This window comes from Pieris napi, chromosome 6 (assembly GCF_905475465.1).
Source record: "Pieris napi chromosome 6, ilPieNapi1.2, whole genome shotgun sequence".
Taxonomy (NCBI): domain Eukaryota; kingdom Metazoa; phylum Arthropoda; class Insecta; order Lepidoptera; family Pieridae; genus Pieris; species Pieris napi.
In genome coordinates, this window is record NC_062239.1 from 2,727,088 (window position 1) to 2,738,927 (window position 11,840).

At 32.7% G+C, this 11,840-nt stretch overlaps 1 protein-coding gene across 5 annotated transcripts in view; it reads right to left on the bottom strand.

Annotated features, from left to right (window-relative positions):
• Positions 1 to 10,431, bottom strand: part of LOC125050367 (dynein heavy chain, cytoplasmic) — a 54,654-nt gene extending 44,223 nt beyond the window's left edge. For 3 of the 5 annotated variants that reach the window (XM_047650149.1, XM_047650146.1, XM_047650147.1), the window contains exons 1-21: positions 10,084 to 10,431; positions 9,895 to 9,965; positions 9,570 to 9,772; positions 8,916 to 9,053; positions 8,435 to 8,552; positions 8,195 to 8,308; positions 7,791 to 7,963; positions 7,084 to 7,204; positions 6,632 to 6,753; positions 5,781 to 5,922; positions 4,871 to 4,978; positions 4,203 to 4,308; positions 3,483 to 3,682; positions 3,047 to 3,182; positions 2,751 to 2,857; positions 2,177 to 2,343; positions 1,935 to 2,040; positions 1,670 to 1,693; positions 1,276 to 1,431; positions 669 to 848; positions 48 to 191 (exon numbers count right to left, since the gene is read on the bottom strand). In XM_047650149.1, the coding sequence (XP_047506105.1) occupies positions 48 to 191; positions 669 to 848; positions 1,276 to 1,431; positions 1,670 to 1,693; positions 1,935 to 2,040; positions 2,177 to 2,343; positions 2,751 to 2,857; positions 3,047 to 3,182; positions 3,483 to 3,682; positions 4,203 to 4,308; positions 4,871 to 4,978; positions 5,781 to 5,922; positions 6,632 to 6,753; positions 7,084 to 7,204; positions 7,791 to 7,963; positions 8,195 to 8,308; positions 8,435 to 8,552; positions 8,916 to 9,053; positions 9,570 to 9,772; positions 9,895 to 9,965; positions 10,084 to 10,324 (2,877 nt within the window). In that variant the 5' untranslated portion in view covers positions 10,325 to 10,431. The remainder of the gene's footprint in view (positions 1 to 47; positions 192 to 668; positions 849 to 1,275; positions 1,432 to 1,669; positions 1,694 to 1,934; positions 2,041 to 2,176; positions 2,344 to 2,750; positions 2,858 to 3,046; positions 3,183 to 3,482; positions 3,683 to 4,202; positions 4,309 to 4,870; positions 4,979 to 5,780; positions 5,923 to 6,631; positions 6,754 to 7,083; positions 7,205 to 7,790; positions 7,964 to 8,194; positions 8,309 to 8,434; positions 8,553 to 8,915; positions 9,054 to 9,569; positions 9,773 to 9,894; positions 9,966 to 10,083) is intronic. The other 2 variants (XM_047650150.1, XM_047650148.1) reach the window with 1 other exon arrangement.
• Positions 10,432 to 11,840: the final 1,409 nt, after the last annotated feature.

Genomic DNA, 11,840 nt, shown 5'->3' on the forward strand with positions numbered 1-11,840 from the left:
TATCCTATATGTCATAGGTTTAAAGTATTAGAGAAGCAAAACAATACCTCTGGTTCACCACCAGGTTTGTGTGTTGGCTCAGTGGGCGAGTATGTATCCATAGACAGGTCCATCTCGTTCGTCTTTCCAAGTAGTGCTGCGGTCCAGGCTTCGATGCCGGCTTGTAAACGAGCAGCTAAACTCTTTTCAACCTATAACAGTGAGAAATAATATAATTTTTGCTAAAAACATTTTAAGTGAGCAGTGTTGGCCTAGTGGCTTCAGCGTGCGACTCTCATACCTGAGATCGTAGGTTTGATCCCCGGCTGTGCACCAATGGACTTTCTATGTGCGCATTTAACATTATTAAAACATCGTGAGGAGACCGACTTGTCTTAGACCCAAAAAGTCGACGGCGTATGTCAGGCACTGGAGGCTGATCACCTACTTGCCTATTTGATTTAAAAATGATCATGAAACTGATCAGAATCTGAGGCCAAGACCTAAAGGGGTTGTAGTGCCATTGATTTTTTTTAAACATTTTAAATCAATGTTATTCGCTGTTAAATAATATTTATTTTTAACACAAATCATCAGTTTTATACACAAAAAACTACGAGAAGCTTTGTTAATTTTCAAGACCAATTTGGGACTATACCATTCTAATACTTTACTAATAAATATATTACCTCTTCGTCGAGCCGCTGTACCCACAGGTGTAAGTTGCTATACTGTCTAAGAGATAATTCATCAATGGCCCTCTGCAAGCGGCTGAGGATTTCCGCAAGGCTTTGAGCGGAGTACGGGCACGTCTCTAGAGAACGTACGTCTACAGAGATTTGCTCCTCAACCGCCAGAAGATCTTCGACCTGTTAAAAACGATATCAATATTAAAATCATCAGTTAAAATGGAGTCCAAACCCCAAAACCCTTTACACTAAAACGGTTTACTTCTGTATTGTGGAGTTTGGGTACGTAAATGTTGGACTTAAGGGTTAAAATTGAGAGGCAATCTGTGACTCCTAATTGTTGGATTTTATTACGATTTGTACATACAAGAATCACACTTAATGTCCACAAATCTTACTAACCTAAGCTACTGGGGTTAGACGTTAGGAATGAATTAACCAGATTGTACATAATTCACAAAAGAATATATACATATGTTTTAATGTGAGAACTGTAGATAAAATTAAGTTACAAGTAAATGAAAGATAGTATAGAATCTTTCAAAATATTATTTTCATATAAATTATAAATACATATAAAGATTACGGGTAGAGTATAAAATATTACCTTTTCTTGGAAAATAAGAACAACTTCACTCAGTTTCTGCACGTATGGATCGAGTTTGTACGACTCCCATACAAGTGCCATCCCCTCCGATACTTGGTTCAGCACATCTCGACGTAAACCAGCCACCAGAGGAATTATAGATGCCTTGTCGCGAATCTATTACAAAGTGTTAAAATTAAAATATATATATTTGAAGGGATCTTTTCTTATTATAAACAAAAACATAACGAAAGCTAAAAAGTTTTAATTACAAAAAATATATATAAAGCTATAAATAATGACTCAATATTTCCTTATAGAAAGAGTAAGCGGCACTTCTTTATTGATAAAAAAACCCAAATATGAACTAAACATTATGGTAAAACACATGCTCTACAAATACAAATAAATCTACCTTTGTATGGTTCCTATTATTTAGCTGCGTGAAAAAATACGTGTTTTAGTGACACCTACATTATTCATACAAAATATTTATGACCTTTAAAACGTATGAAACTCACACTACGAATAAATAAATTTGTCATGTATTTAATAATAATAAACTTTAATTATTGATCAATGATTTGGTGTCATCTAATTTGTATTGTGTTTTCTAATGTATATAAAGCTGATTGTTTGCTATGTGCGTTTTTTTGTGTGATATAATTCTTTAGACATACCTTTTCCAACGTCCGTTCGTACGTACGTACGCTTTCTATGAGCGAAATGGCGAACGGGTAAAGTTGGTTCGCTTGATGAGCTTTGTTCACGATCGCTAGGGGAACTCTGAAAGGCATTAGAATATTGTTTTAATGAAATCTATTAATTACTTATTAAAAACTTAAAGTATAAAACACGGATGTCCTTTTGATACTTTTCATATAATTTATTGGTGAATAGTCAAATATTTCTTGAAACATACCTGAAACCTAAATTTTTCAAATTGCGCACTTCCTTGTACAGCGTGATGATTTCGGGCAAAAAGTTAACTTTCAATTTGAGTATTGTAGCTCCAGTTTTCGTGGAACGAGCGCGGACTGTCTCTATGGCGAAGATTCGGCCAGATACGCCTAGATTTCGTTGTTGTACCTACACAAGAAAGCATTTTTTTTAATATGAATATATAATAACAAAGTAGAAAGAAATTGTCTTATTCTTTAGTTGTGTTTGACGTAACATTAAAATTCTAATGAACACAATTTTGATATATCACCTTTGATAACACAATTACGACTGTCTAAATAATTTTAGTTTTAAATTGTGTAAACATTAATTCTAAAATGGCAACATTTAATTCTCATTCATACAAATTTAAATACCTTTAAAATCTACCGCTGGTTTTAATATAGTGACAATCCATACCAATACCAAATAGTTACTAAGGTCGTCAAATTCGATATTTCTTTCAGAACTTTAAAACAATAATTCACACACTCACTACGGCATTTGCTCTAGTGATTTTATAAAGTATGGAAAAGTTAATAAAATGCACGAACCTTTCGTGACCATTCGTCAAACACTTCTTGTGTATCGAGCTTGAGTCGGAAACTGTCGCCATCTGCTTTCAGCTTTTGTCCTTCGATATGGTTCTCCCAACCTTTGCCTATGAATTTAAAATTATATTGATGACTGATTGGTAAATCTTAATTTTTTTTTTGTTAAATTAGGCTTTGCATAAAATATTTCTATAAAATAGTCTTTCTTATATAGATTATTAAAATTTAAATATGATTTAATTTATTTACTAAAAGAAACTATAAAATACTCATGCATTTTCTTACACTAAACTTACCAAGTACATCTTCAACTCTCTTCAAATAGGCTGTCAATTGGTGATCGATTTGCTTCGCCCAAATAATAGAACCCGCTACAGGTGGTAGGTCTCGTACCAAAGACAATCGGGAGCACTTCGATTGAGGATATTGCACCTGGATTAAATAAAATTTATAATAAAGATATATTGCTGGAAGGTAGTAAGGAAGGTAAGGGGGTTAATAGAATTTCGTTTAAATCTATATGTATCCTTAATTGTTATTGTCTTTTTTGTGTTAATTTTTATCAGGCAAACGTAAGTTTTACTCAAAGCAATTGAGAAACAACGGATCTCTTACAAAATGATTGTTTGAACTAATTAACAGAAATTTCAAACCAAGACAAATACATTTAATTCCAAATAAGAAACAAATCCTAAATTATAAGTATAGGAAAACTAACACAGCAATTAGTACCTTAAACTTTTCATGTAGTTTCTCAATGTCGTCCTTGACACGTTGAATGAGCTGTGTTTGATATTCCCGTATTGCGCCTCTGATGTGCGGACGGACGAATAAAGCGTTGAACCGAGAGAAGATACGGAACATTTCGTTGGCGTTCTTTGCTGTACCCAGTTGGTCTCTGAGGTGGGCTGTTATACGGGTCTCAACGCGATCTGAAAATTCATATATTAGATATTATTTAAAACCATTTTTTTTAACCAAATAGCATATACAAATTGACGTGTTATTTTTGTGTTCCGTTTTAAATCTAATTGAGCACCAATGGAATTTCTTTCTATGTGAGCATTTAACATTTGCTCAAACGGTGACGGAAAACAACGTGAGGGAACCGACATGTCTTAGACCCAAAAAGTCGACGGCGTGTGTCAGACACTGGAGGCTGATCACCTACTTGCCTATTAGATTTAAAAATGATCATGAAACAGATTCAGAAATCTGAGCCCAAGACCTAAAGAGGTTGTTGAGCCACTGATTTAAATGACTCCATAGGAAATAAAGAACGATGAAAACACTTTGGATTTTTAAAGTGAATTTAAATCGATCTTATATGACGAAATGTTACGTAAAAAAATTCATTTCTGTGGAAAAAGTATCATAGAAATTAGAACTGCGACGATAAAACAATTAATTTAATCCGATGTAAATAAATGATTTAAAAAGTAAAAAATATACCAATTCTATCTTCATAACGTCGCACTGCCGCCTCCCACGCATCGCATCCTTCGCGAGATATGTCCAAGCAGTCCACTTCCTTCACATTCTCGTAAGCGAGGTTTACCTATAATAAAGTGAACATTTCGATGATAATAAAACTAAAACCCTTATTCATAAACATGTTTTGCCGTTAAATAATTATATTGCAAAGTTGAGGTGGTTTTTGTATGTCTTAGTAACTCGGACATCTGGAATTCCATGTTTTTCGTGACCACCCAGTGACTCTTTATACCTAAAAGTTACCATTATGTGGTGTAAAGTACTGGAAAGTCGAAAATAATATTAACAATAACGCGTAATTCAATCCCCACCCCGCATCGTAACGTTTATCTGAGCGTTCAAGTATTCGTTACGTAATACTTGAACGCGTAACGCTATAGAGTTTTCTAAAGGAACCAGATGATTTTGATCTTACAGAACAATCTAAATCATGGAATATTACATTTGAAACCACTGCGGTTTGTATTAATGTAACAATAGCATTCTTGTTAGGAGAGAATGCATATGAAAATATTTCTTCAACTTGTTTTTTATGTTTCTTAACATTAAGCTATTGATTAATTGACGTAGCCCATTAGTTAATTCAGCTTCCTTTTTAACCTCTAAATTAACTACAAAAACATTACCTCAGCAATGGCATTGGCATCTGCCGCATCCATGGGCAGGGAGTGGTGTTGAGCTGGTTCTCCACTACCGCCAGTATCAGCTGCTGGAGTTGCTCGAGGACGTAGCACCTATAAAATATATTTAATGAGTCAACAATATTAAAGCACTGGACTTCCTTTCTTACAAAAGCAACAAAGAATGATTATAGTTTGGTCAAACACACGTAAAATATTTAGTTGTAATCTAGTTTTATCAATATAGAGACTTTAAATTATTACTTTTTATAAAAAGGTAAAGAGCTAGTATTTTTGTCCAAAATCTACATTATTCTCAAGTACAAAAGATTTTTTTTTAATATGATAATTACAAAGAATAATAACTGTTAAATTTCATTTGATAGTTCAGCTATTAGCAGTTATAATTTCAGTGTAATATGTCTGCTACATATTTTATTAATTTTCTTTATAATAGTAATAATAATTTAGCCTTTAATTTCGATACTTTTACAGTTAAAGGCAATTCTATTTCTATCTTCTTTTATGTGCCCCTTTTTAGACGAAGGCGTCCTTCAAATCCCGCCATTCCTCTCTGTACTGTGCCACTTTCTGCCATGTACCTGCTGTTTCTTTAATTTGGTCTATCCTTTCTTTTAAGTTGTCTCCCTCTTTTTCGTTTGCTGTACATTGAGCACAAGTTTAGTAGCTTATTGCTCCACTTTTCTGTTCTTCTTGCCAAGTAAATCCCACCCCGCCCATGTCTTCTTTAGTTTATTTATTTTTATTGTTACATGTGTTACCTTGTTTTTCTTAAAGCTGTATTCTTTATTTTGTCTATTATTTTCTTCCCTATAATAAATCGTTCCATCGATATTTGAAACACTTTTTTTTTCAGAAATAGAAGCAAGGAATAGTTTACCAAAATAAAACATACCCTCAACATCACAGTACGAAGCTGCTCGTGATGCCGACGGAAGCGTCGCATATGCTCCATACGAGCTTGAAGACGCTTGTGGGACGGTGAGACACGCCATACCATCTTAAGGTGCTCATCACGCTTCTTCTTTACTATATCGCTGTAATAAAATAAACAAATATAATCGGAACACACAACATTTTTATCAAATGGGAAAAAAAACTATGAAGTTGTTGGTAATACTAATATACATTCGTGCTGATCTAAAATTATCGTGATTCATGTGCACTTTTTCTTTTTCATGGATCCTTTCTTATTATTGTCCTTTTCACTTTTTACATGTATTAATTGCTTTGCTTTGTTTTATTAGTTTTTTATAAATAATTATGTCTTATGTAGTTTTGCACTTCCTGCGCTCACCTTATCTAATTATTTTTTTCCTTAAAGCGGTTGCCTGGAAGAGATCGCTCGAAAGCGATAAGGCCGCCAGATGCTCTCCTTTTTATTTAATTATTTTAATTGTACTATAATTCTATATATGCTTGCAACGAAGTGTTAATGAATAAAAAAAATAACATTGATATTTTGAGGTTGGTTGTATCGTCATTTATATCTATATAATTATAATACTTAAAAAAAAATCTTCCTTCGTAATTAAACCTTACACCGTTCGCCACATAAATCCATTCCTATACCACCGTTTTAACTCAATTCATCAGTCTCTTTTGTTCACAGCTTAAGTACAATTTGACAAAAAGAGTGCAGTTAATGAATTGAAAATTGGGTATCATTCTAGTCTAAAGAGATTATAAGTTGAGCAATCAAAATTATGTATTTTCATAAAAAAAGGAATATGAATATTAACTTACCGCAATAATCCCTGAAGTTTCTCATATTCGTCATCCCAGCATGAGAACACTTCAAAGCATTGCGTCATTACTCTTTCGAAGTCTTCAAAGGGGATGTGCATCAAACGCCGAGTACCTAGAACCTGTCAGAGGATAAATTTTACTCTGATGTTTTTAATACATTTACCACTCATGTAGCACTAAACCCTTTATAATGCATTTTTGTAGATAAATGTAGTTGAATGCAAACCACTTGCCTTTCAACTATACTCTTTGACATGTATAGAAAAATTAAGTATTGTATTTAAACGTACAGGTTGCAAATACTAATAATAATTCTACTCACGTGAATTTAGCTACTTGATGAAATTAAACTTGATCAAATTTTTGTTTATTTAATCTCTTGTCATGTGGTCTAAAAATGTCTCATCTAAATATTGAAAAAAAAAAAACATTTAATGCATATTTTTTACCTTGAGTAGTTGTTGTCCAAGGTCACGCGAGATAGCTTCAACAAGCCGCAGCCCACGTTGGATTGGGTACTTTGTGGATCGGATCTTACGTAGATGGGAGAATATTTGTTGTACTGCCAATCTGAAAGTATATCAACTTCAAAGCCCGGCTTTATCTGTATATGTAAATGGATTGCTGTTCATTTATCTCGCTAAAACTCGAGAATGGCTGGACCCATTTGGCTAATTGTAATCTAAAAATATTTGTGGAAGTTCAGGGAAGATTTCAAAGGTGGAAAACATATTCCAATTAAAAACTGTTCCTAGCTGGGAAATATTTAATGTCTTTATAGAAATAGAAAATTGTCACTTGGTTGTCATATATTTATATATGATTCAGAGATTTGTGTTTCATAGGTGTAGTATAAGGTCCTATCTCTTTGATCTGTTTTAAAAATCTCGTATTAAGTTTTGAAACAAATATATGTTGGCGATCCAAAGTTCACCGGGTCATCTAGTTTTATATATTTTTACATAACAGCGAAAACCATTCTTCAACTAACATTTGGGCGGACAGATTTATTGCATCTCTTCATTCTATTAACATTTTAGGTAGAACACAATTGTTTCGCAGAGATTCGAATGTTTATATTGTAACAAGAACAATATTATTTATGAAGTCAAATTGAGGGTTTTAATGAATAAAAAAGTTTACATGATGAACATACCTTATTCTTTCAAGTTCAGTAGCACTGAGTAAATCATTAATTGGAAAGTCTTTCATCAGCGGGTTGTAATCAGAAACAGTAGCGAGAGCTTGTTTTAGACCGGTGTCAGTGTCAAATGAGACTGTGGCATGGAAACGCTTGCCATATTTCAAGATCTCCAGTGTTAATGCAACCTGTTAAAATGGTATTAGAAAAATCAATATTAATATTTGGCTTTCATATAATTACTGACTACTATTTAAAAGAGCATGGATGAGCTTGGCTTAAATGTTTTTTTTTTATTAAAATATTAATCATACAATCAGTCTTTGCGATTATAAGTAGGCTTAAATGGCTTAAAACTATTATATGTTTGGGCTATGAAAAAAGGGAAAAGAATAATATAAGAACTAATATTGTGTTACCTCAATACTTTCTCTTTTTTCTTGAATGCGATGTAGGGCTCTCTCCAAATTAAGCCAAAATGAAATCTCCTGAAGGGCCGTGCCGTTTGATGGGTCACGATCAAGTTTAGTCACCTATAAAATAAATCATATATTAAATAATTGATATTTTTGAATATCTTGTAAAAAAAATCCTAAATTTTAGGTATTCTAAAAAATACTGTCTAATAATAGAAATTATAAAAAAACGAATTATATTACCTTTTGAATTTCTTTTATCCATCGGTTTACTCCATTTTGTAGCGAATTAAGAAATGTTGAATCTTCTACCTTATCACCAAAATCGGCCACACGTGGCTTTCTACCCTCATCTGCAGCTCTAGAATAATGTACAAAAAGGAAATTGTAATATTTCTATTCGAAATGATAAATATAAATATTGTCCACATGGATTTGTGTAATTCATTAAGTTCCTTAGTTCATAACATAGACTTGGTCGACCAAAGAGTCGTTATCAGTAACTCTTCAGACATCAGAATCTTATATTCATACACTGTCAATTTGGTTAATTAAATCAATATGATATATTGTAAAGTTGGCCGGTAAAGCCCAAACAGAGTTAATATGACCAAGTATTCATTTAAGCAAACTGATTGAAGAAAAACTAAATATAGAGGTTTAAGTTTGGGTATTGGTACTGTAGTTTTGGCATTCTGTTGTAAGTTTTAAATCTTTAACATACCTCTTAATGACAGCAGCAACCAAAGGGTGAACAGGCAGAGTTATTTCTGGAATATCAATATTCTGTTGAAGGTGTAAGAGACCCATTTCCAATTCAGCTATTTTCTTTTCTACAGATGGTGCCATTTTGTCTCCATCCCTGTAAATATAACTTATTTATAAAAAATAAATCAGTGTAATTGCACTATTGTAACTAAGGTATTCTTTCATCTCTTCCTGTTAATTTGTGTTTATGCTGTGAGAAAAAATATGGATGAGGACTGTTTTATATTTTATCATTAACCCACAAACTCATTATATGAACGTAAGCATTACAAGTAGTTGGCACTTATAAGGAGATTAAATCTTATTTCAATCAAAACAAAAATGTAAAATATTATTATACCTAGATATTTTGATTGAGTTTAAAACAAATTTGAAATGAATATCGATTGTATGGATTTAAGACAGTAAATTAAGTCTTGCAAGTTGGCAAGAAAAGGCAGATGATTGAGGTAGCACAACTATTTAATAGCCTGCCTTTTCCAATAACAAGTGCCAACAAAGTTAGCACCAAAAAATTAATTTGTGTGTAATGTTGAAAAATTTGTAAAAGATTCTATAACTATAAATTAAGATTTATGGAATTTAACGTGATTTAGATTTCAAAAAATACCTGTCAGCTCTTCCACTCTCCTTAACATAGCTTTTAAAGAATGGAGCCATGGTCTTGCTAATGAAGGCATGTAGAGTTTCATAAGGAGACCCATCAGATAAATTGATGAGGCGGAGTTGACTGTGGATAGACTTATCCGCTTCAATCACTGCACCTCTTTTGATACAAACCAAAGCTGCCACTCGTGGTGATGTAAAGTGGACCTATATTCAAAACAAATTAAGTAATTTTTGGTACAGATTAAAAGTCATAAGTTTATTATACTGCAGTGATTTAATAAATATTTACAGTATTTTTTTCAGAGACAAATTAAAATAGTATGTACCTCGTTGCCGATCTGATAGGTAACTGCCTCCTTTTCCTCTTCTCCTTCTGTTGGCTGTTCACTGTCATCTTCTGCAACAAGAAATAAGTTTCTATAAATTAAGTAATATTATTCAAAACTTACATGGTTCATCATTTACATAAACAACGTCATCACTCGTCGGCTAGTGGGTGGGCCATTGTTTCTTACCTTTAAGGGAAAATCTCTGTACATACAGCGAAGTGACTTGAAAATCCGAAATAAACTTTCTAATGCAATCTTGATTAACTTTATCTTCTAAAGCTGCATTCAATGCCGGTGGCACGATATCATCCTCCGGTAAAAGTACCGTTGCAGCGCGACGAAGGTAATTTGCGAAGTCTTGGAAATCAACGACTACCACATTTTGCGCTTCTGGGGCATTTTCACTCCCATCAAGGGAGTCTCCCATGGTTACAATAGATTTGTGGAAATCTTCCTCTTTAAGTTGTTCCAATAAGAAAAATCAATATATCTGCAACAGCACAAATGACGTCAGTACCAGCTGCAGGCTGCAAGATGCAAATTGCAAATAGTGACATTTGACAACGGACTACCAAATACCAAGTATCACATACAATTTGACAATTGACAAAATAATTGACAATCGTTGGTGGCAAACATGATGACAAAAGCGAAGGCGAATTGCGACCGGAAACAACTAAAAACCAGCACCTTAAAGTGTTCTCTTCTACTTCTACGGTGTACTAGTTTGATTTAGCTATTAACATTCATATCACCTACTATCATAGCTATAATCTCCTTAATATTGTAATATCTAATTGCCTACCATTCTGCTGTGATGTTTGTATATAATTATTATTTCTCTGTAAAATTCTTTCAGGATTCAAATTCTCTAACTTTATATTTCATTGCCTAATTTTGTTCCTATTAAAGTAATTTATTTATTTGTTTCTTAATAAATAAATAAATAAAAACGTCCTTATTCACTAAAACTCAATCAGTCTAATAATAGCACGGTTAACAAAACTTTAGTTTTCATCTGTCTCTTTTAATCACAGCGTAAACACAATTTGACAGAATGAGGTGAAAGAGAATTACCAAGTATAAAAAGTGCTATAGTCTGGCTAATGAAAGAAGATAATTGAATTATTTGAAAACTTTCCGATGGCAACACAGAATGTCTTTGAATTTCTTAGGTTAGTATGATTTATTGTCTTGATACTTCATGCAATTACTCATTTTTATTTCTATTATATATTTTTTCCAAATAGTCTTTTTCGAGTATTTTTCCGAAATATTATATCAAATAAAACAATAAACTTTGTTTTGTTTGATATATTATTTAAACATAAAATAACATCAAGTATCAAGTAAGTTTAATCCACAAAATATATAAAACTTTTAGGGATACCATACTATTTTTTTTTTAATTTGCCGCGCTTTTTTGTTATCTTCTTTCATTAGCCAGAGGCCAGAGCCAGACTATTACACTATACCAGTGATTGCTAACGTGGGGCCCACAACCCACAGGGGGCATTTTGATTGTTAGGAGGGGTTATTTGAAAATTCTTTGGAATTTGAATTTCAGCTTTTCTTTATATGTTTTGAACGAAACACAGTAATTTTTACTTACTGTGTTTCGTTCGTCCGAGTAATTTCTTCTAAAACCTTTAAAAACATTTAAGTTTTTTAAGTGAACAATTAAATCTTTTAGTATTAATAATTATGTATGTTACATAAGGAGCATGAGAATTTTAGAAAGGCTTAGGTAGGGCATGGCACAGCAAGGATTGGAAAATACTGCACTATACACAATAGTCTATTGGCTATTTGACAGTATGAAAAAAAAAGTTTTATTAAGAGTGATCGGTATAGAATATGGCTTTGAAAAGCGTAATAAGTAAGCGTATAGAGAAAAAGAATTCGAAAATAATCAATAATTTATCAAGATATCTATAATTAAA